The sequence below is a fragment of the Pantherophis guttatus genome, chromosome 4 (genome assembly GCF_059756535.1).
Source record: "Pantherophis guttatus breed Tessera chromosome 4, ASM5975653v1, whole genome shotgun sequence".
In the NCBI taxonomy this organism is placed as follows: Eukaryota; Metazoa; Chordata; class Lepidosauria; order Squamata; family Colubridae; genus Pantherophis; species Pantherophis guttatus.
The window spans coordinates 70,564,202-70,589,629 of record NC_142066.1 but is presented as its reverse complement, the minus strand read 5'-3'; the positions used below and the strand labels follow the sequence as shown (position 1 = coordinate 70,589,629).

General features: G+C 35.1%; 1 protein-coding gene across 3 annotated transcripts in view; it reads left to right on the top strand.

Moving 5' to 3' along the window:
- The window catches only part of CNTNAP2 (contactin associated protein 2), a 1,550,102-nt gene that overhangs the window by 710,112 nt on the left and 814,562 nt on the right, over positions 1-25,428 (top strand). For all 3 annotated transcript variants that reach the window (XM_060691806.2, XM_034416464.3, XM_087892376.1), the window contains exons 6-8: positions 396-580; positions 2,548-2,691; positions 6,649-6,913. In XM_060691806.2, coding sequence (XP_060547789.1) covers positions 396-580; positions 2,548-2,691; positions 6,649-6,913 — 594 coding nt within the window. The remainder of the gene's footprint in view (positions 1-395; positions 581-2,547; positions 2,692-6,648; positions 6,914-25,428) is intronic.

The following is a 25,428-nucleotide window of genomic DNA, read 5'->3' as shown; positions in this document are numbered from 1 at the left end:
TTTTAAGACATGGAGAGTAGAAAAAAATAACCTAAAAATATATAATAGGATAAAATGAGAATTAAAGGCCAAAGATACCAAGTCTTAGTCTAACATCTTAATGTTTAACCATATTGACCCCTATCTTTTTGCATAATTAATAGCAGCAAATTTATTATAGAATTTCAGTGATACATATTACACAAGGCATTAAAATGTTTTTTTTAAGTATGAATAAATTTATCATAGCAGACTCTAGTAAACTGACAAAATGTAATACTAAATCAATACAAGGAAAAATATTAAACATTAATATTGTAGTTATTTTTAGTTCAAGGAGCCCAGAATCACTGAGCAGCATAAAATGTAATAAAAAATAAAATTAAAATCAGCATTTTTTCCCTGTTTTTTCACAGGTAGCAACCAGTATGGTTCAATCTATGGACACACATCTGTAACCACAGGTAGCCTTTTGGATGATCACCATTGGCATTCTGTTTTAATAGAGCGTCATGGGAGAAACATCAATCTCACCCTTGATAGGCATTTGCAGCAATTTCGGATCAATGGGGAATTTGACTACTTGGATCTGGACTACGAGGTACACCATCATCCATTCCTATTCAATTTGTGTTCAGTGCTTTCCTTTCAGATATAGGATATGCACATTAGCAATTGCACACAAAGGATGTTTTCAGAAGTTATGAAATGCATGTAATTTCAGTGCTGATTTAGATAATAGTCAGTTCTAAGTCGCAAATCAGTTCAAATAAGCTCAAAGCTATTCTAGTAATAGTTCTAGTAATAGAATATGACAAAACACGGACATATTTAGCAAAGGGGAACATTAAATTGAACATGGTTTAAAATTCTTATTTTGGAACTTTTAAGTTTAAAAAGTGATCAAATATGTATAATGTCTTGAGCTGTAAAATAAATATAGGCCACTGTAAATCTGATAATACATAGTACATATTTAACAAGCAAATAAATAAAATAAAGATATAATGAAAAGATCCCTATTGTGGGTTTTCGTGTTTTAGCGACAATAAGGAAATGGTTAAGCCACAGCCTACCAGGAAAGTTTCCCTAGGATTTTATTTTGTTTTTGTTTTTCTCTAAGCACTAACTAAACCCAACTTTTCATAACATTTCTGATATAACAAAGTTTGGCTAGGTACTATCATCTCTTCTGACATTTTTCCTATGCATGTTTAAAACAATAAGAAGACAGACTAGATAAACAAATAGGATTTGATTTACATATTGCAGTAATACTAAAAAATGCCAAAAATAATTTACTTCCATATTTATATGAAAATTATTCATTAGAATATCTGTAAAAACTATCATCTGTCAGTAATGAAAATAGATAAGAATGTAGAGTTGAAAAGTAACCAAAAACAGGTTAAAATATTGTAGGTCTTCAAATACAAATTGGTAAATGTCTTGGCTCATAAAACCCCCAGATTAAACAGTGGTTAAAAAGAAGGAAGTATGGCTACTTGATGTGGCAATACCAAGAGGTAGTAAAATAGAAGAATTGTATCACAAAGTATCAACATCCAAAAAGTTGTAGCAGATCCTTCAATTTATTTTTACGATTTTTTCCTCTTTTATGAAGAACAGCCAAAACTTTACATTTCTTTGATGAAGTTCTCATTGTTGAAACCCTGCCACAAGTTTGCAGTTTTTGGAATTGTATGATAATTAGTTTCTAGGAAAAGCAAAACATGCCACAAATGTTGCAGACTCAAGGACAGGTTCATCTTCACTTGTGTTTTTTAAGGTGCTATAAGTAAAAAGTTTTGCATTTTTCATTCATTTCCTAAATTAAATGAGTTCCTATTTTCTATTTTAAGGGGGCAAATGTTAGTGAGCCCATTTAAACTCTTGTTTTGATTGCGCAATTAATTACTTTCTCCCTGGAATGGATGGATCATATGCTAATAAGCATTGCCTTGTGGCAGGAAAGCCATTGCATTTCAAATGTTATATTTCATGTAACGCCCTGAGTATTCCAATACAACTTTCATAATTAAGGGGAACTTATAGGGAGAGGCTTCCAAAGGAAAAATAAGACAGGAAATAGATATTCTGTGGACTGTATTCCATTCAAAATTTATAAAAGGAACATCATAGTCTAAGTTATTATCAGCTTGCAGCATAGTACTTGGTGCCTTAAAATTAAAATTTCCACAGAATCTGGGAAGTGATGCAATTTACAGAAAGATAGCTCATTCTCTCAATAAAAGTACATATTGATGGTTTCTGTTGGTTCTTGCAGATAGGTCTTCACTAGAATGTTCAACAATAGATAACAGGAAATAAATTTGCAGAGGTTGCAAACAGCAGCATCTAGCTTTACCTTGCTGATTGTATAATATCACATCACATCATATCTCCTCAAAGACGCTATGGCAAACTGCTACATCTTGTGAACTAAATTGTGCAAGTATGTTAATTTTGATTCAGGAGCTGAGCTTAACTCACTTATTTACAGATAAAATCTGTAAGAGATCAGGCAAATTGTCATTCTTATAAAATGTTTCACATTTCTTTTCAAAGATAACATTTGGAGGTATGCCTTTTTCTGGGAAGCCCAGTTCAAACAGCAGAAAGAATTTCAAAGGCTGCATGGAAAGCATAATCTACAATACCAACAATATCACAGATATGGCCAGAAGAAAGAAGTTGGAACCTTCTACTGGGGTCAGTATATTGCTTTATGACATATAATGGGAAAAAGGCAGTTTGCATAGTATTCATATATACTTGCAATCCGCTTTTACACTACATACCTTGATACACATTTTATCATTTGTGTGAATAAACTGCATTAAGAACAATTTTTAAATGGGTCTTTGGAATGTTTTTCCATCATGTAGTGAATGTCTTGATAATCCAAATGAAAGCTATTAAGCTTCACATATTATCAATTAAAAAAAGCCACTTCTTTCAACATATTTGGGATTTCAAGAGGTGAAAAAAAGAAAAGCATTGGACAATTATCTTTACTGGTGTTTAGAGTCACTTTTGTCTAAACTCATAAACCAGATTGTAATTTTGAAAATATTCTTAACTATATCATTCAAAATAACATACAGTGAATTCCCTGAGGCTAGCCTGCTAAACTAGGCCAATATTAGATACTTAATTAGGTGGCTATATTTTTGTATGTCCTTTGATGGATGCATTTTTATTAATGTATTGATATTTATGGGTGATAATGACTTGTTTTTTTCAAAACAACAAAATAATTTGAATGGTATTATGATATGTCAAAAAACATTATACTTTGTCATATAAATTTTGCTGCACTCTTAGGAATGGGTAATCCATTTATATTGGATTAACAAATTTGGATAACGAGTGCATGAAATAAGTTTACATGTCTGATAATAGCTGATTTGAACATCACTTCATTGTTTCTAACATTCTTTCTGAAAAATCAAAGATTTAAATTTTTAGCAACAATTAGCAACTGATTGATTGTTCTCATTATTAAGAAATTTCTCCTTAGTTCTAAATTACATTTCTCCTTGATTAGTTTCCATCCATTGGTTCTTGTCTTGTTTTCTGGTGCTTTGGAAAATAGTTCTTCATCTTTGTAGCAGTCCCTCAAATCCTGGAACACTGCTATTTCTTTGGTCTAGCTGTTATTGGGTTGTTGTTGTTGTTTTGTACTTTGTAGTTCTTATCCAAAATCATCATTTTTAATTCTACATTTTTTTTAAAAAAATCACTTTTTATATAGGCCTTTGACCCTAACCTAAACCAGACTCTTTCCAATCCAACTGTTACAGTTTTTTTCAAAAATCCTTTTATTTTTACACCTTCAGATCACCACTTGAATATTTAATCTTTGGATTCATGATTATTCTCCACTTTTTTACTTCAGTTATCTTCATATTTTTATTATTTAAAGATTCCCTGGTCTTCTTGGTGTTTTGCTCTAAGAATTACTTTACACAGCTGCTTTTCAGGTATCTTAAAAGATGCCAAAACTGGCTGAGGAACATATTGTAGAGTGAATAAATAACCTTTATACACTAATCAAACAGGGTTTATGATATTTAACAGCTGATTTCAAAATTGTCCCTTGAATAACAAGATCTTTGAATAAGTAATTGCATTCTTCAAGAGGGAATGATCTAAGGAACAAATATAGTTCCATAGCTATTGATGTTTTATATTGTATTTCTAACACTGTTGAAAGATTTGTATATGCAATATAGAAATGCATTAGTGCATGAAGAAGATATTATTTTGGAGATATTATTTTGGACTTACTTGATTTTCCAACAGAAATTATGGCTGTAAAAATGGCTCCCTCATTTATTTCAAGCTGAGTTATTTCTATTGCTTTACTAGTAGGAAAACAAGATCAATTTATTACTAATTAAATCAGCATAGATTTTCATTTCTTTTCTAAAAACAACAAATTTCTTCACTTTGTTATTATTATTGTCCCAAGAAATTGGATTCATGTAAAACATGGCTTCATTTTTCTAAGGGATATATCCCTTAGAAAAGAAAGGCTACCTTATACCTGGCCCTTAATCTGTTTTTGTTTTTTTTAAATCAGAAAAGCACAAACGTTAGTCTAATATAGACCATCCTATATTTTTTGAACTAATAATGTGAGGGTTTTTTAAATGTCATATTAGTTTAAGGAGAAGGTAGTTCCTTCAACAGGAATTCTCAGTATTTGGAGACTGCTTCTGAATTACTTCTATTTCTTCTGTTTTAATCTTACATTTCTACAGAATACATACTTTTTACAGATAATTTTAATTAAATAATTAATTATATAAAATAACTGCTTTTCTCCAGGTTTCCCAAATGGTTACTGATGCCATTGTTACTTAATAAATTTAGATAAACATATTATTACAATTTTCTTTGCCTTTTCTTTTCAGATAATTTTGACTTCCTATTCATAACACTGATGATAGGATTACCCAAATTTATTCCTGAAAATTCTTGATTTATTTAATCTAAGAGATTTGTTAATGCAGGACATTACTTGGCTGTTTTCACCCTAAATAATTCAACCTACATTATTTCTGTGGCAAATCAGCACAGAAGTCATTCAATTGTTATAGTATAAATGAGAATTTACAATCTTAATTCTTTGTCAACATTATTTATGCAAAATGTTAATATATCCATAAATATATTGAATAGAATATATTGGGGAAAACAATCCTGCTGTGTCAAAATCTAATATATGAAATATGAAATTAATTTTTAATGACTATAATGTATTAATTGCATAATGATTCTGACATGCTGCATGAGTTCAACAGGGCTATGCTGCTGATATTCATTTGTATGTGATGTACAATGCATCTCACTGTCCAAAAATAATCAGCCAGCATTGATTATTCCATTGTGGTGATGTCGTGGTGGAAACTTTTCACCATGTTTATCATTGACTGCACCTAGATTTTTGGAAGGAAGTCCAAATGTGAATGCAGAAAATCAATCTTCCATGAAATGTTGCATGGTTTTGTATGCTGTAAGAAGTTTGTCAACTACCTGAATGTACTCTGTAGTTGCCAAGAAAATTCTCAAAGGTATCCTTGAATGCTTTTCAGGCAATAGTAGGCAAAGAATTGGAAAATATCAAGATCTGAAAATAAAAATGTATTTATTTATTTAATCTATTTAATATGCGATATTTTAATATTAAATTATTATTCTGCCTTTATTATTTTTATAAATAACCCAAGGCAGCAAACTATAATATTCCTCTTCCAATTTTCCCTACAACACCACTGTGAGGTCATTTGGGCCGATAGAGAGTGACTGGCCCAAAATCACAGCTGATTTTCATGACAAAGGCAAGACTAGAACTCACAGTCTCCTGGTTTCTAGCTTGGTGCCTTAACCATGAGACTATCAGGCTCTGTGGTTGAAAGATTATGTTGCAAGCTGAAAGAGTTGAAAAATTAAAAGATTATGGCATAAACCAGCCATGATAATCCATTAACAAAAAATCTTGGATGGAACTTACAAAATTTACACATCAATAAAATTTCTATCTTTCAATTGCAAAAGGTGACACCACTTGGATCTATGCTGATACATTATGACATCCTGGTTCTTAGAAAGAACTTAATGCCTATGATTAGCCAACAACAGCTAATGAACTGCCAGCTGTTATTTCACAGTCATAAATAAGCAGGTTAAAATATTGTTTACAACTGTCAGTGTCTTTGCACATAGCAAAACAACAACAACTAACCAGAAGTCTTTGAATATTAATTTTGACACACATTAAAGACTGTCAGGGCAACAATGCTGTCTCAGCCGGTCTCCACATTTGTATTACAAAATTAAAAATAACCGAAAAAGATTGTTGTAGGTGGAACAATATTAAATATTTATTATATATGTGTTTCCATTCTATTTTCCAGGTACAGTAGATACTTGGATATTTCAGAAAATTTAGTAATTCCAAGGATTGTCAAGTTAGGAGAATAATACCTGTCACTATTATTTAATTGTTATAATATTTTTCCATAAATTAATGTTTTATATTTCTATATTTCACTGGGTCAATGCAATTATTATGCAAGTTATGAGGACATTATTTTTGTAAGCACAGTTGAAAGATATTGGATTTTACATGCATGTGTTTTTCATTTTGTTTTTACATAGGGGAATTTAAGCTTTTCCTGTGTGGAGCCTCATACAGTGCCAGTATTTTTCAATGCTACTAGTTTCCTGGAAGTGCCTGGCCATCCAAATCGTGAATTATTCTCAGTCAGCTTTCAATTTCGAACATGGAATCCAAATGGAGTTTTGTTGTTCAGCAATTTTGCTGAAGGATTGGGTAGCATACAGATTGATTTGACTGAGGGAAAAGTCAACGTCCGTATCAATGTTACTGGAGTGAAGAAGAATAAAATCAACATATCTTCAGGTGAGCATAGCAACTCTTTTTTTTTTTTTAGATCACGAAGTATTTCTTCATGTGGCTTTGAACTTTCCTACTTGGTAGGAAGTTACTTGGTTACAAAAAAGTTTGTTTTAGATTTGATGAAAAAAACTAGAGGTTGTATTTTATCTTTTGTAAAGGAATTTCTTACTTATTGAATTATTTATTCCTAAGTACAAATAGTTCAAAGTTTATCTGTCTGGAGTAAAGTTCATAATGGAGCGGAATTCAATCACTTTGGGATAAATGATACGTTGTGGGGTGGGGAAAGAAATTATTCTTCCAAACACAATGGAAGACTATATAAGTTATACTATGATTTATTTATTTTTTTTGAGGTTACTAATAAATATTGTAGCCACACATAGCAACATTTTAAAAGAGTAACATAAATAAACTTCAATCAGGACAAACCTTAAGGAACTTGAATTTTAAATATTGATATTAGGGAAGACATCAAAAGAGAATAGAGGAAACAAAGGCAAGGATAAAAGTGCCATTTTCAGTACAATCAAAAAGAAGAAATAGATCAGCAAATAGAAGAAAGGAATAGTGATTCTTCTATATCCCAAAGACAATGATGCTTAATTGGAAAATTATATATGATGCGTAGTTTTCCACATAAGAATGAGCAAAGAAGTCAAAATATTGGCTAAAGCTGTAATACTGAAGCCTTTATCATTTTTGACTTATGTTGTATCTGTAGCAGTGCATGTGAAAAAGGGATGGGAGAACAAAATATTGTATTTCAAGAGAATACTAAAGGCAGAAAAAATGGGGAGTTTTGAATTTTTTCATTGTAACATTAATATTTTTGGTACTTCTTTTGAGATAGTTAAATGCCAGAGAGTTTTAAGGATGGCCTCATTGTTATGGACTTGACTTTACCAAGTTCAGTTGATGCTTTGGGCATATTATTGATAGATGCCTCTAATAGCATTAGTATAACAATTTTGATATTTTGAAAATAACTAAAAATATTGACCCAGCGAGCAATGAAGAAGAGACAAAGCAAAGACAGTTGCTTCAAAATGAATCAGTTCTAGATGATGAGGCAACAATTCATTTTATGCTCCTCTGGTTCCAGGCCTATAACTTGATTCTTGCCACCATTAACAAGGTCTCAGTGTGAAATAGCAAAGCAAGCAGAATCAGAAGCTGTTTACAGATCCATCAAAGTAGCTATTATTAACACATTTAAACAAATATTAGCAGAGCACCAAAATCATCTACTTTATAAATGTTTCTTATGGGCCCTTTCAGGTTCTTATTAAGGTTCAGCATACTTCTAGGTGCAAAAACCTTCTAAACTATTTGAAAACACTTTTTTTTTGAGATAGGAATTTAACAGCAACTATATTGATTCCTATATAAAGTGAAAAAAACAGGTTTGTCCAACCTGATGTCAACCAGAAATTTTGGATATTTAAAAATGAGGTATGCTGCATAACTTTTGCCTTTGCTCATTAAATAGACAGAAAACAATGGGGGGAACTGGGATTGAGGCTATTGAGTAAGGTGATCTTGTGGACATCTCACTTGATAACCATCATGGCATCTGATCAAAATTCTGGAACCAATTGTGATCATAACTCAAGGAATATCTGTTTAGCAAATATCATATAATTCTTTTTAAAATCCGCATTAACCTTGACTTTATCCTACCATAAATATCCATGACTTTCAAATATCAGATTGTATCCTCCTAATTACAAAATAACAATTATTTCATCTTTCTGTGAAGTATAAATAGATTTTACCAATTTGATGAAGTTAGCTCCAAAATTCATGTTTTCTAATATCTTGAACAAGAAAGCCCAGTTCAAATGATCAAGGCTTTATCTGCCTCTAGGTAAATCGGTGTGGCTTCTTCTTCATTATGTTGCTCCAAATATTACAAGACATTCAATGTATTTCTAACATTGTCTTTTAAATAATACCCCACATTGATCCTCATGAATATCCTTCTTTAGACATTCTAAAATAGCCTATGGTAATTTTTCCCATAGGAAAATAGTTTAGAACTTGAAAATGGAATTCATCATTCAGGATGAAGTGTAGCTATTGTTCTGGCAGAGCAATTTGGCCATGGATTTTTGCCTGTCAGTCTCTGTAGCTGTGTAGCTTTATAATGTGTCCTTTGGCAGCTTGGCATTTTCTGTTGACATTAATCGAGTAAAAGTGAACTTTTATCCCACTCTTTCTTGAAAGAGCATCACCTTTCTGAAGCTTTATGTTTGTTTTCTATGCAGTTTACAGAACTAGGAGCCACAATAGGCCTGGAGGGAAAAGCTAAGCTTCTCTAACATTATTTAGATCTTCAGAAAGATAGCAATTCCCTTTTGTAAGAGTATTTGCACATTTTACGATTTCATTTTCAAATGTTGCTGAAACGGTGCATGGATTCATGGGGAGGAGAGGCAGAGAGCTTGAGTTTTTGGCTTTCTAAAGCAGATTTACACAATTGATACTGTCTTGAGGAAATTTACTCATTAATTTTATGCATTGGCAAAGAAACTAAATTACCTTATTTTTGAAATAGCCTCCATAAATGTGCAGTTTATTTTAATATGAGAAGATTCTTGGTAAATAGACAATAAATAGACAAAATGCACTGGATATTTCTCCAAGGTGTTCTGCAATATGAATGTCTATCTATAGAAGATGAAAGAAAACAGTGAACTAATGTCACTAGTACTAGGTTTTGATCTGAAATATTTAAAGCACCCATTTTTAATGGTATATATTTTTGCTTCTTAGAATGTAGAAATGCATAATCTAATCCTTAGTGTGATGTCTTATATCTGATATCTGCAGATTTTTATCCAGTTATCTCTCAGAGCAATTTAAACTCTTTTTATGTGTATCTATAACATAGTCAGTATTCATTACTAAAACAGAGTTCTTGTATTATCTATTATCTCATAGCCAATCCATGTCTTCTTAATTATAGAATATTTTTAAAAACAAAATGCAGTCAAAATATTATTCTTCCCTTTGCAAATAGAATTTAAATAGAACAATCAAAATATGTCAATTATACCTGTTATATCTTGACATAAATGTGAATATAGCCTTCCTATATACTATTACATTAATAGTTATGCTACTGTTGATATTCTTTATTAGATTGATATTCTCTCTTTCATGCAGTACATGATGGAATTCATAGTGCCCTCTCATTTACACCACAATAACTGGTGGAGCATTAGGTTACTCAGTGAATTTTCATAGCTAAGGCAGACTTAAATACTATGTGCCTATAATACATATTTCAATGACATAGAGGTAAAAAAAAACTTGGCTGACTACCCTATCAAATAGAAGACAATCTTCTATGTCATAGGTGGGTCATCGTGACCTATAGGTCACATGTGGCTCTTGGTCTCAAATGATTAAACTCCTGAATTATTAGCTCAACTCTCATACTCTGTAGTACCTATCCAATAATAATAGAGTAATTTTGTTCCGTGTTCCTTCAGTCAGGGATTGCCATTTCATTTCATTGTTTGTTTTCGGTACTGCCCATCTCACCTAACTGACTCAGGGCAGTTTGCAACAGATTGTAAGAAGTCTCCAATCAGCAATAAATGTAGATATTGTCTTTTTTCTGATCAAATAATTCAATTTATCCATCTCAGCTTCATTTTCACCTACCATTCCTCCTTCTGGTAATGCCAAATCTTTCCAGATTTGTGCATACAATCTTACAGCAGTTAGCATATTTAAAAACAAAGTTTCATGACTTTTTTTCTGTTTAATCATAGCTCTCCCAAGAAAAGGCTCTGGTTTTAATAGTACAGCCAGTTGTTATTTTCAAATAAAGCTATATTTTGAAGGATGTCTAATCATATTATATATGTTTAAATGATATTTCACTCATTTAGAAATACTAGTGTTTTTAAAATCATGCTTATGCTAATTAAAAAAACATTTTTCTTATAGAAAAAAGAAAATGCTAGAAGATTTTATTTCTAAAATATAATTCTTAGCATTTCTTTGCCTCCTTTGGAAACTTGAATTAGTTCACCTGCATTGTATCATTGCTTCATGACATTTAAAAATAGATTGCATGAGAAGGGGAGTTTTCTCACAAGTTTGGAAAATATACTGTAGTGTAGTCACATATATATCTGGAGATCCCAACATGAGAAAACACTTCTTCAGATTCAGAACTTCCAGATATTTATCATGGGATTTATACATGTAAAACTTGGTTGTAATCTCAAAATGTCAAATCAATAAACTGTATAAGCTCCCAACACTTCTTATTAAGTGTTCACTTCATCTGTGTATCCCCCATCTAATATGATATGAGACTTCTGAAATCCAATACTGGCTCTTGTCTTCCAGTGTGAAGGATTGGAAAATGTTACTTTTGTCTTGAAAATACCTCATTGAAACTATCCTACATCAAGGTTCTTACTAATCTTACTTCATTGTCCATTTTCTTGTAAATGTGCATCAGTTATTTATCCCACTTCCTTCTTGTTGGTTTAAATTATTTATTTTAGCTAGATGTGATTAAAAAAAAAACCTGAGTTCCCCAAAAGAACCCAATATTTGTGCACATATAAATGTGGATGAAGCCTTCTATGTGAAACTTTTATACTTGATACTCCAGGTGCTGCCAGATATATAAGCAATGCAGCAGTGTGAATATGTGTGAATTTGCAGAGTTTTTACCACCATTGAGTATTGGCAGACTTCAGCAGCTATCTTTCTGACCAGATTGTCTAAAACCTTATATTCATTTTGTTATCAGGTCTACCTGATGCAGTACTGGCCTTCTAAAATGTGAACAGCTATTGATCTCTTGGCACATATTGAATTTCCTCTGAGCTATACGGGTGGCTGGTTAATCCAGAAAATTATTTATATATTTTATCTATATATTGATTTTTATTCTTTCTGCCTCACTGCCCAAATACAGCACTTCTCCCTTTTTTGTTGTTAAACCTTATTCACCTGAGCTTTTACAAGAGAAAAAAAGAAAAGAAAAGTATAAAGTTTGCTTTGATCTTACAAACACAGACATGCTCTGATGGATCAGATAAATGTCCAATATTTGATTTTAGCATCAGCCAGTCAGGACCCTTTGATATTCACAATTCCAACATTGTTGTCCATCTGTTATTACAGAGATCTCCTGAGGAATGAGTAGTAGTAGTACCTGACTTGATTAGGCTATTACAGTTTTTATGAGTTTAGGCTATTTAATTGCTATGTTTTATATTGTACTGCTGAGGAGTTTATATATTTTTATGATATAATTGAGCAAATAACTAAATAAATAAAATGGAAGGAATTAGAACAAAAACAGTAGGAGTCAGGCCTGTTTTGATTGTGACATCAAGTGGTATTCCATTCCTGTACCCATCGAATTTGCAACATGTGCTCTGTAATCCATTATGATTGTTATTATTCTGCAGGTGATGTACTTTGTACATTGTCAAAGTTATTATAATCATAGTAGGAATTCTTTCTAATACATTTCATGGATGAATGAATGGAAAGAAGCTGAAAAGTGAAAGAGAAATACATTTTGAAATTATTCAGTGCTATTCATCTTTTCAAATACTGATCAAATGTTTGATAGGAAAATATACTGCAATTCTTTTTAATTTTTCCATATTAAGCCCATGGCACAGCTGTTGGTACTAAAAATGTAGAATATAGTTCAAAATTATGATTATCAATGCCCAGATTTTCCTTGTTGCTTTTTTTTACCCCAGTTATGTTCTGTGCAAGAAGAAATATTATCCTCGGATGCCTAGACTTGGAACAAAGTGGCTTTTATTTTATTTATTTTTTTCTGCCTTTATTATTTTGCTAAATAACCATAGAATGCTTCTTTCTCCTCTTATTTTCTTCATAACAACAACAACCCTGTGAGGTGAATTGTGCTGAGAAAGAGTGACTGATTCAAAGTCATACTTAAGGCAGTGTAGATTGCCTAGATACAGGAATGGTATGAAGAAGCCACACAGGACCAAGGAAAGACAAAAGTCTTTTATTTCTGTATAGAAGCAAAAGAGGTCAACTCTGAGTTTCACATCAAAGAAGTGCATCAGAAATAAAACCAAGTTACTTTTATATAATTTACCATAGGAAACAAAAGAAATATAATTGCTGATTGATATCAAAGTTACATGATGGTTACAGATGTACTCAAAGCAAAGCTATTCTGCAATACTCAATTAATTAGTTAATCATACTTCATTTTCATATAATGCCAATGAATTCTTCATACTTCATTGTCATGCAAACACACTACCCCTGAGTGTGTTTGATAAACTATGTTCAACTCTGGAGGGACGCTCCTAATGATAATGATGTTGGCACTAAAAGATGTTCCACCTTATTGCCTCTTAATTGGTAGGTTGAAAGAGAGAAGTGGTCAGTGAAATGTAAATAGAAGTAATGGAAGGGAACATTCAAATGGTTTTGGTGGTCATTAGGCTTAGGTTTCTGAACCTCTTATTTTAATTAATTAATTAATTAATTTTTCTCTTGGGGACCATAGAATAACAGAGATTCTTGATTTCATTAAAAAAATTAGGATACAAGTAATAGCAACTTGTACTATTATTGAGACATTTCAAATAAAATGGTGTTTGGTGTTTGCTAAGGCCTATACTGCAGGCATGATCCAGAAAGTAAGAATGACAAACAAGAAATTTTAATTTAAGAATAAGGACAGAGTACAGAACCTTGAAATTGTGATCAGAATCTCCAGCTTTCCTTTATTAAGGAATTAATAGGACAGCATCTCTGATCATTCTGAATCTTTTTTTGCTGGATTTTTTTCAGCCTGGACTGAGCTGCATTTGTGAAATAAATATTAACAATCTTCTTTCTTATCTGTTAGCTCTTTATGTCTTAATTTGTCTCCTATTATTTCCCAGCTTCCACACAGTCTCTCATAGCACGAGCTTTCAGTATTAGGATATTTATTTATTTATTTATTTGTTTGTTTGTTTGTTTGTTTGTTTGTTTGTTTATTATTTATTTATTTATTTATTTATTTATTTATTTTATTGAATTTCTATACCGCCCTACTCCCGAAGGACTCAGGGCGGTGAACAGCCATAAAATAAAATCGAATAAAATTGAATAAAATGAATTAAATAAATTTGGCTGAATTATTACCCATAATTTAAAATACCCATATTTTAAAATACATTAAAATTTAAAATTTGTACTTAAAAGGGAGAAGATTTAGGCGAGGCCAGCTTGATGAAATAACAGAGTCTTCAGCTCACGGCGGAAAGTGCGCAGATCTGGAATCCTTCGTATCTCTGGGGGGAGCTCGTTCCAGATCGTCGGTGCCCCCACAGAGAAGGCTCTCCCCCTAGGGGCCGACAGCCGACATTGTTTGGCCAACGGCACCTGGAGGAGCCCCTCTCTGTGGGAGCGTACTGGTCGGTGGGAGGCTATTGATGGTAGTAGGCGGTCCCATAAGTAACCAGGTCCTAAGCCATGGAGCGCTTTAAAGGTGGTAACCAGAACCTTGAAGCACACCCGGAAGACCACTGGGAGCCAGTGCAGCTCGTGCAGGAGAGGTGTTACATGGGAGCTTCACGCCGCTCCCATAACCACCCGCGCGGCCGCACTCTGCGCCAGTTGGAGCCTCTGGGTGCACCTCAAGAGGAGCCCCATGTAGAGAGTTTTACAATAGTCCAGACGAGAGGTGACGAGGGCATGAGTGACTGTGCGTAACGAGTCCCGATCTAGAAAGGGACGCAACTGGCGAATCAGGCGAACCTGATGAAAAATCCTCCTGGTCACGGCCATCAAGTGCTCTTCTAAAGACAGCCGTGAATCCAGGAGGACGCCCAAGTTACGAACCCTTTCCGTGGGGGCCAATGATTCGCCCCCAATAGCCAGTGATGGCGCCAGCTGACTATATCGGGACGTCGGAAACCACAGCCACTCGGTCTTGGATGGGTTGAGCCTGTTATTAGCCCGTTTCTCCCCATCCAGATCCGTACGGCCTCCAGGCACTGGGACATCACTTCAAGGGCATCGTTGGTGATATTGTATTATACTACCCCACAAAATGATGTAAAAATGAATGTGTAAATTTAAGACATTGCCAAAAGATAAATTTTCCATTATTTTAGAAATGGAGACAAGGGGGATCAAATATTAAGCTTAAAGAACTAGAACATAGGTGTCTACAGCAAAAATGAAATTGACTTGCAATTTCATGTGAACTTGGATAAGAACAACAATATAGATCAAGGGGAAAAAAGCTCATTTAAAAATCTTGAAAAAAACAGAGAAATGAATGCTATTCCTACAAAAGAAGATAGTTTTGCAATTTACACCCCAAAGTTTATAATAGCTTCAAGTAAAAGGACTGCATTAGTTTTTCTTGAAAGAAGAAATTCCCTGATTCTGAAATATCTGAGGGAAAAATTGAATGCTTCACTCAATTCTGAGTTTGTTCCATATTCTGCTGAAACTACTGTAAGAACATTTGAAACAAACTACCCAATATATTTTAGAGGTGGTAAAGACTGAAGCATTCTGAACACAGCTAAACTCTTTCCAGTAATTATTCAGTATTTCCAATGGGAAATAGTGATTTAAAGTCAACTGTCATTAAAGTTTATAATTTATCTAAAGATACTGTCAATACAATTAATCAATATATATGATTAGAAAGATTTAATTAAAAAGTATATTATAGCTAATAAATACAAAACAGTATTACAAATACTCTAGTTTGATGATGAAAAGATATGTTTGCAAATTTAAAAGTTATTGCAGAAGATGATGTTGAATTAGCCTGCAGATATTTGGAGAAACTATCCCAATATTTGCAAAACTAAGAACTTTTTAAAAATCTACTTGTACTTTCACATTTATACTATCTAAACTGAGGCCATGAAAAAAAGTATTGCAAATTTGTTGATACTGAATAGAAGAAACTGCTTCCTCACAGCAAGACACCATGACTGTCATTATTTCTAAGCAGTACAAGACTGATTCAGGTATTTTTGACATTGAAGTTGTTCTTACTTTCACTAAGCAAACTGCCCACTGTGACAAAAACATTTTTGAACATGAATTTGTTGTGGATTTAATAAGACAAACACAACTTTTAGATTAATCAGAGACAAATTTTATATATTGCGCAATAGGTTTAAGGCTCTGTACATGAAGCGTTGAACAAAGACAGAAATTAGGTACAATGGTTTTATACCCTTCTAGACAAAGGATTCTGTTAACTCAGCAATTCATATGGTCATATACATTTATCATTTTTAATTGACATTTCCTAATTACTGAGTTTCTTTGCAAAACAGTTATAATTCTTTTTGTAGATTACTGAAGCATAGATTCAAATCATCTTCTGACAGTAGACAACTTTTAACTCATGTGGATCCCCTTGACCTAACCAACCCTTAAGCTGTATGTCATTAGAATGTTCCTTTCTTCTGACAACTTAGAGGCCTCCTAGAGGAACCAAAAGGATTTTGGCTGAGTTTGTACTTTTTCCAACCGGATGCATTGCTTTTTAGAATAGAGTGAATAGAAAGTTATCCAGTGGTCATCTATCAGAGCCCGCTTCCTTTACATTAAGTTCAATTGTATTTACCTATGACAGATGCATTTATTCATGAACATATTCAATTACATATTCCAAAAATTGAAAGTGAAAAGCATTCTGTCATGTAAATGCACACTTTCTTCTTGAATGTAATATCCAGAACTTTATTTCTTTAAAAATAGAGGAACTTCTAGCATTAAAATACAAAGAGGAACTTGTTGAAGAAAATGGGACAAATCATTTAATGAAATCAATAGGCCATTTGATGATATAATATGTTTTGCTCAATACCACTCTCTGAAAATATCATGCAAGTTTTAAAAAATCATTAAACGGGCAATAATTTACCAAACCAGACATGTGGGCCAGATAACTAATAATTCCAAAAATAGTTCTTATGTACTATTTATTCTCTAAGTCTAAGACAAAGAGAGAGGAAAAATTTGATTTTTGAAATAGTCCTTTAAGCCCATTTAGCTCTGGTTTGATTTTTGGAATATATAGTATATAATCAGAGATATCTTTGGTTATTGGAATGCCCCTTTGTTTGGCTTTAGAGGACAGCTGATTCCACTGCATAGGTCCTGGGATACAAAATATGCACTTATAGCTAATGCATTATTGCAATTATAGTGTAAGAGCTAACATCGTCTTTTCTTTATTAATTCTTTCTTCTTCTCATTGAAGCATTGCAGCCTATATTTATTTTCTCCTTTTTACTTTTGGTCCATTGAAATTAATGAACCATGATTGACAATATAGGAAGAAATCTGAAATAACTTTAGCTATTGAATTTTGGCTGATTAGTTTTGTTGCCTTGAAATGATCCAATTTTTTTCAAATGCAGGATTAGTTCCTCACCCTCAAGAGGAACATATAATTCAAGAAGATGGATAGTTAATAAATAGGAAACAAATAAATAAAAACAGCACACCAGCAAATAGGGCATTGTGATGGCTCAGTGATTAAGAAGCTGGGAAAGCCAACAGCCTGAATTTGAGACTCGATCATTACGTAACAGGGTAGACACCCATCTTCACCTAGCTCCTGCCCAACTAGCAGTAAATGTGAGTAGATAAACAGGTAACACTTTGGTGGGAAGGAAACAGGATCCCAAGACATCATGCTGGCCACATGAATGCAGAAATGTCTTTGGACAGCCCTGGTTCATGGCCTTGAAACAGAAGAGTGCTGCCCCCTATAGTTGGCAACAACTAGCAGAGTAAAATCTGCAGACAGTCCTGTACCAGCAAATAGCCCAAAACTACAAGAATGAAGTTAAATAAACTAAGGTCAGAATGAACTAAGACTTGCAACAAATGTCAATAATAATAAGAAATGTTTAAAAAATTTCATTCAACGTGTAAATGAAAAGAAAAAAGTAAAGGAAATGTTCAGTCCACTAACAGAAGAAGATAACAAGTAGATGACAGGCAGCAGGATAAAGTAATTGATCTGTTTTCCAATTCATTTGATTCAGTTGAATTCTCTGGATTGCCACCACTTAAACTCATCCAATCATTTAATGAGGAATCTGGATATTCTAAGGCTTTGTAATGGAACATGGATCATTTCAACACAGAAACACAAGAATATCATTGTAGCAAAGATAGACATTAATATATTTAAAAATGATATTGTCATGATTCCAATAACTATGCTCAATTTATCAGAAAGTGAAGATATCTGTCTTCAGCACATAGTTCCCATTAAGCCATGATTTGTTCTCAATATATATAGAATGTGGTTGCGCCACAGTTTCCACAATTCCTGGAGGAAACGTCTAGATCCATTCCAGTCAGGTTTCAGGCCTTGGCACAGCACGGAAACGGCATTGGTCGCGTTGGTAGATGATCTCTGGAGGGCACAGGACAAGGGTTGCTCCTCTGTCCTAGCCCTGTTAGATCTCTCAGAGGCTTTTGATACCATCGACCATGGTATCATGCTGCACTGGTTAGAGGAGTTGGGGATGGGGGGCACCGTATTACAGTGGTTCTCCTCCTTTCTCTCAGACAGGTCACAGTTTGTGTTGGCATGGGGGCAGAGGTCGACCTCAAGGCCTCTCATTTGTGGAGTGCCTCAGGGGTCAGTCCTCTCACCTCTTCTGTTCAACATTTATGTGAAGCCGCTGGTTGAGATTATCCGTGGCTTTGGGGTGAAGTACCATCAGTACGCTGATGACACCCAGCTGTACCTCTCCACCCCAGGCCACCCCAATGATGCCCTTGAAGTGATGTCCCAGTGCCTGGAGGCTGTGCGGATCTGGATGGGGAGGAACAGGCTCAAGCTCAATCCTTCCAAGACTGAGTGGCTGTGGTTCCCGGCATCCCGATATAGTCAGTTGACTCCATCACTGACTATTGGGGGCGAGTCTTTGGCCCCCGCGGAGAGGGCTCGCAATCTGGGAGTCCTCCTGGATATGCAGCTGTCCTTAGAGGAACATCTGACGGCTGTAGCCAGGGGGACCTTTTGTCAGGTTCACCTGATCCGCCAGTTGCGGCCCTTTCTTGATCGGGATTCCCTGTGCACAGTCACTCACGCCCTCGTCACCTCACGCCTGGACTACTGCAATGCTCTCTACATGGGGCTCCCCTTGAGGAGCACCCGGAGGCTCCAACTGGTCCAGAATGTGGGTAATCACCGGAACCGCCTGGCGCTCCCACATAACACCGCTCCTGCGTGAGCTGCACTGGCTCCCAGTGGTCTTCCGGGTGCACTTCAAGGTGTTGGTTACCACCTTTAAAGCGCTCCATGGCATAGGACCTAGTTATCTTCGAGACTGCCTGCTGCTACCGATGACTTCCCATCAACCTATGCGCTCCCACAGAGAGGGCCTTCTCGAGGTGCCATCAGCCAAACAATGTAGGCTGGTGACCCCCAGGGGAAGGGCCTTCTCTGTGGGGGCACCTACCCTCTGGAATCAGCTGCCCCCAGAGATAAGGAGAATCCAAGATCTCGGTGCCTTCTGCCGTGCCCTTAAAACTTTCTTTTTTCAGCAAGCCGGGCTGGCTTAATATATTTTTTAAATATTTTTAATTGGTTTGTTATTTTAAATTGGGGCCAAATTAATATATATCTTTTTAATTGTTTTTAATGTTTGTATTGTATGTTTTTTATCTGGCTGTACACCGCCCTGAGTCCCTCGGGAGAAGTTGCAGTATATAAATTCGAAATAAAATAAAATAAAATAAAATTCCAGCAAGGTCAGCTTTTTACTGCTTTAAGCTGAGAAAAAAGAAGTGAAAATGTTATAGTATTGTTAAAGAATGGCAAACCAACCACAAATGTTGCCATCTGAAGCATTGTTCATTAAAGGAAAAGCATCTATATTTATCTTGCTACACATCTTTTTTCTTTAATAAAATGATAATTTCTTCTTTAATTTTAAAAACGAAATAACAGTAATTTGCCCATTGGGCATTCTGTTTTTCTGTTTAAGTGAAGGAATATCTCTAAAAAGATTACCCAAAGGGTTATCTAGTTCTCTCTACAATTCTGATTAACTAAGGATAAAGATACTGCAAAAGATATATATGTTCAAAATTAAAGCTCTATAAAAACAGATAGTGCAAAGGAAGCATAAAATAGTTAATATATGTACAAAGCAACCTAATGTGGCAACGTATATGTTTATGAAATCTAGTTTATAAAGTTGAATGGCAAGCATAAATCATGATCCAATGACTTGTCTTAACACTGCTGCACAGAATCAGACAATATTGTCTTTTGAAGCAGGGTTGTTATCTGAAAGCAATAGAGTAATGTAAAATTTTCCTATGTGCCCTGGATATTTACATAATAACAATAAATAATACATTATAAGAAATCTCATGAGATTGTAAATTATTCTTAAATAGCAGATTGAAAAGGATGTTTATTCTGAACATCTTTCATTTACTTTCAGTGCTGGCTTGTTATTGATCTGGATTTTCAAATAGTATAATCCATAAGAAAACAGAAGTTGATATAATCATGGAGTGGTAACATTATGCATTTTTATTTTATTTCCATTTATATTGTATTATATTCTATTTTATGATTTTCACTTTTTTCCCCTGAAACCCATTTAGTAACTTATTTAACCCTCACAAGAACACTGCATAGGGATATCATTTTCTTCTATTTACTTTTTTCTCCAAAACAATGTACTTAAAAGTGATGGTATGTCATGACTGTTGCCCCATCCAATTTTCAGGAACAGTTTATCCTACTCAGCAACCACTATTTAGCATATAGCACTAGTACACATCATTAAATAAATTGGTTCAAAAAATATATACATATTTTTAAAAATATGGAAGATTTAAATATATAATACATAAATACTTATTTATAATATGAAGTTATTAAAATATGTATTTTTGGGAAGCTGCTTGCTACAGATTTTTTTAATTCACAGAATTTCGTTAGAAAAGAACTACAATAATGATAGGCATTATTGGTATTACTTAGATCCAGTTTCTCCAAATAAAGTTTGTCCCAAAGCCAAACCATAACTAATGTAGTTACCCACTACTGAATATTGCAAACTGGTTTCTAGGGTGTTAAATAATATTGGATTTCTTTGATGAAATCTTCAGCTAAGCAGATCAATTTTCACTTCACAAATAAGTTTCACTTATTTTCTTTTACTACCAAATTCACATGAGAAATACTATTTTTCCCCTTCTGGATGCCTAGAAAGATGATGTTAAAAATATAATTTCAGATTATTGGTTTGGTTATCAACGCAACAAAGGAAATGAATTATATTATAGACAGTAGAATTTGTCTCCCATTCATTTATAAGCAGTCACAAAAGAGTTTTCGAATTGCTTCTAATTTGGGGGGGGAAAAACTAGTACCAGTTTGCTGAAGATAAGTATTTTGACTGCCACTGACTATTTTGTTTCCAGGGAGAACAGATAAGTTGTTTGTCTTCTGTTAGACAATCTAAATTCATTTGGCTAACTAACATAATTTTGTTGCTTTCTATAGGAACACTACAAAAACATTTGTTCTACTTTTTGCACTAAAATCAAGCATTTGGAACTAGTTTAACATCTAGTGATTAATGCATGTGTGCACTGGATTGAACAGGACACTTTTATTCATTTCAGTAGAATTATATCATTTAGATCAGGGATCCTCAAACTACGGCCCATGGGCCAGATACGGCCCGCCAATGCAAAGCATCTGGCCCGCGGAGTGGTGGGATTAAGCCCCGCCCCTTACTTTATCTTCCAGTGAACATCCACTCCAGCCACATTTATTTCACCAGTTGAGCTGCACTTCTGATCACGCAGCTGCTGCCGAAGGTAAGACCGAAGGATGTGGGGGAGGGCTAGTGAGGGGTGATATGAAAAGCTTAAAAAAGTACTGCCTTAAATTAAAAGCCTTTGAAAGCAATGTAAACAGGAACTTTTTCACAGTTGGAATGGGGATTTTTTGCTTGCCTTCTCCTAGCTTGGAAACTGGCTGCTTTAAATTAAAAGCCTTTGAAAGCAATGTAAACGGGATCTTTTTCACAGTTTGAATGGGGGAAAGGGGTGCTTGCCTTCTCCGAGCTTGCAAAAATACTGCCTTAATTTAAAAATCTTCTAAAACAATTTAAACGGGATCTTTTTCACAGTTTGAATGGGGGAGGGGGTGCTTGCCTTCTCCGAGCTTGCAAAACTACAGCCTTAATTTAAAAGTCTTTTTCACAGCCATGTGAACCAGTGCCGGTGTTTGAGTAGGGCAGGGGCTGCTTTTAAAGTAGCACTTTAAAAGTGGGTGGGTGGAGGATATGTCTCCATGTCTCCTAGCTTTTTCAAAATCAGCTGAAGTTGGCTAACACTAATTCAAATGCAACCACAGTATAATGCCTGAAGGAGAATTCACCCACTGCTTTGATTTTGCCATATATAAAGTACATCCATCAAAACTGGTTGCTGAACAATTTTGGTAGATATTCATATGTGTGTATACACATGCACAAGTGTGGCAAAAAGCAAATCAGTTTGTGAATTCTCCTCCAGTCTTAAAAGACCTTGCCCTGTAATCCCAAATAATTCAAAAAAGGAGGCTGGTCTCCTATCCATTCCCTGGCCGCCTCCCCTGCTGGCAGACACTCACAGGTCATCTGAAACATAGGATCAGGAGTTATTTTGAAGGAAATATTGTTTGTTTTAAATTCTTTTTTTAATGGCCTATTTTAAGGAGCCTGAAGCTGCTGTTGTAATGAAGTTAGGCAAGTGACAAGAAAGTTTGCACTCTTTTTCCCTTGGGGGGGGGGGTCTTAAGTAAATAGATTCCTTGGGTTGAGCAAGTACAGCAAGGACAAAGGCAAAATGGACTGCTAAATTGGCCACACCCACCCAGTCACATGACCACTTAGCCACGCCCACCCAGCCAGTCCGGTCCCCCAACAATCTGAGGAATTGAGGAATTGGCCTCCTGTTCAAAAACTTAGAGGACCCCTGATTTAGATGCACATTTGTTTTTGTTCTGACTAGAATAAAATGACATTTTATAATTGTGCATCTATTGCATCAATCTATAATTGTGCAATAGAAATGAGCCCTACAGTGGAAATGTGATAAAGGAAACAACTACAATAGAGAGGAATGATAGAGCTGCATATAAGGTAGACATACCATCTATAACATCTTCCCCTTTTCATGTTAACCAAACAACATTGTAAAATTTCAGATGAGAACCATACCACCACATTCTACAGGTAAAGTCTGTTGGATGGTTGTGAATGTCTGCCACTATGGGTGAAGACTGCCTCTCTTTGTCCTAAGAGCTTCTCTGACCTTGCTGAGGTTGCTTGGCTCTTCTCCCCACTTACTGGACATTCTGCATTTGACTGCTGTCAGGTATACCAGCTCGCTTAGGATTGTCGTTAACATTGGTCTGTGGTATTGACACTGTGCATTCCCTATTGTCAGTGGGTAAGTGTAGCCTGTAAATACCAGGTGAGTCTGGCCTGTCCACTGGATATTGAGGGTCAGGCTGCTCAGCCACATGCAGATCCACACAATTGTGATGATAGAGAGTTCCCTTAACATCCACTAGATAGGAGTGTGGTACCACCTGTTTTAAACAGATACCCATTTTCCAGCAACCTGTTTGATCTCCAGGCAGCAGTTTCATACAGATTCAATATTCAATTCTGGCAAATCTCTGGCTGATTTGTCATATCTTGAATACTTGTCTCTTAAACCATAACTTTTCTGGGACACCTTGTATCACAGAGGTCTCAAACAACTTATTTGCCACTGGTCTTTAGTCTCCTTGATATCAGCCTCTGTCCGGACTACTGTCCATGCCCTCAGTTGAAGTGTTTCTCCAATGTAGAATGGCCTTCTATGGATCTTTACCATCACTTTGTGCTTTATTGCATAAATTCTTAACAATCTTCACAGCTGATTCAGCTTTGCCACTAACTTGTGGGTGATGTCGTGAGAAAGTCACATGCTTGAACTCCCATTCTGCAGCAAGTTTCCTAAACTGTAGGCTTGCAAACTGAGGGCCATTATGAGAGATCATTATTTGGTTGGCTATAACGTGGAAACTGAGTTTAGCATCTCCTAATAGTTTCAGGAGACAAGTCAGGAATAAGTTCAATTTTCCAGAAGTTTGAATAATGATCAGGTACTCTTTTCTTGCATAGTTAACAAATCTATATTGATGATCTGCCAAGGAAGTGAGGGTATTTCATGTAACATCATGGTTTCTTTTTGTTGCAAACATGCATATTCATTGCAAGTGGGACAATTGCTAACAAAGTCTTTGATTTCACCTTGCATGCTAGGCCAGTAAAGAGTATCACAAGCTTGTCTGTAGCATGCCTCACCTCCCAATGTGGCTTGAGTATATGTGCAATATCATCTCTGCTCACAATGACTTTGACATTATGTCTCTTGGACCTTTATACAAGATACCATTCTGTATGCTGATCTTATCTCTGAAGGACCAGTATTCCCTCACAATTGCAAGAACTGCCTCCATCTCATCCGGCCACCCGTTCAGAACGATAGCTTTCAATATCTGTAAAACTGCATCAGTGTCTGTGTGCTGAATAAGCTGATGTAGCTGCTGCCTAGTGAGATTCAAATAGTCTGCTTGAATGACTTCAGCAGAAAGGGTTTGTTCCTGTTGCAACCAACAAACCATATGATGCTCGTGCTCTCCTCCAGGTGATGTCTGATGTGGTGTAGCCCTGCTTAGGGTATCACTGATACACATTTCACATCCTGGCTTGTAGACAACGTTGAGGTTGTAATGCTGCAAAGTAAGCATCATGCTCTGCAAACGCTTGGGAGCACACAGAAGGAGCTTCTTGAATATGGCTATTAGTGGCTCGTGATCAGTTTCAGCTGAGATTATATCCCGACCATAAAGATAATGATGGAAATGCTGGCAAGCAAATGCAATACTTAAACATTTTTTTTCCAATTTGAGCATAATTTATCTTAGCAGATCAAAGAGCCTTGGACGCATATGCAACTGGCTGACCTTGCAGTAAGCAAGGCCATTTTTGCTTGAGTTATTTTGAATTGTAACAGGCTTTGTGACATCATAGTATTTCAACACTGGGCAGTGGTGCCCAAGTGTTTTATCTCCTTTACTGCCTAGTCATGCATGGGAAGCCAGTGCCAAACCGCATCTTTGTCCAGAAGATGTCTCAATGGTTGACACTCCTTGGACAGGTGCAGCAGGAATTTTGCTAAGTATATGACAAAATCAGTAAATCTCTGTAATTTCTTTGCACTCAGCCTCAGCCTTATCTGTCTACACCAGTCTAATAGTGCTATTAGCTTCTCATTGTGATCATGCTCAGCTTCTTCATCTATTTCACTACAGCCAACCAGGACAATGTCATCAGCTATCAGCTCAATTCCACTGAGCCCACTTAAAATTTCATGCTGCTTTTGTTGATACACCTCTGATGCTACAGAGACTCCAAAGG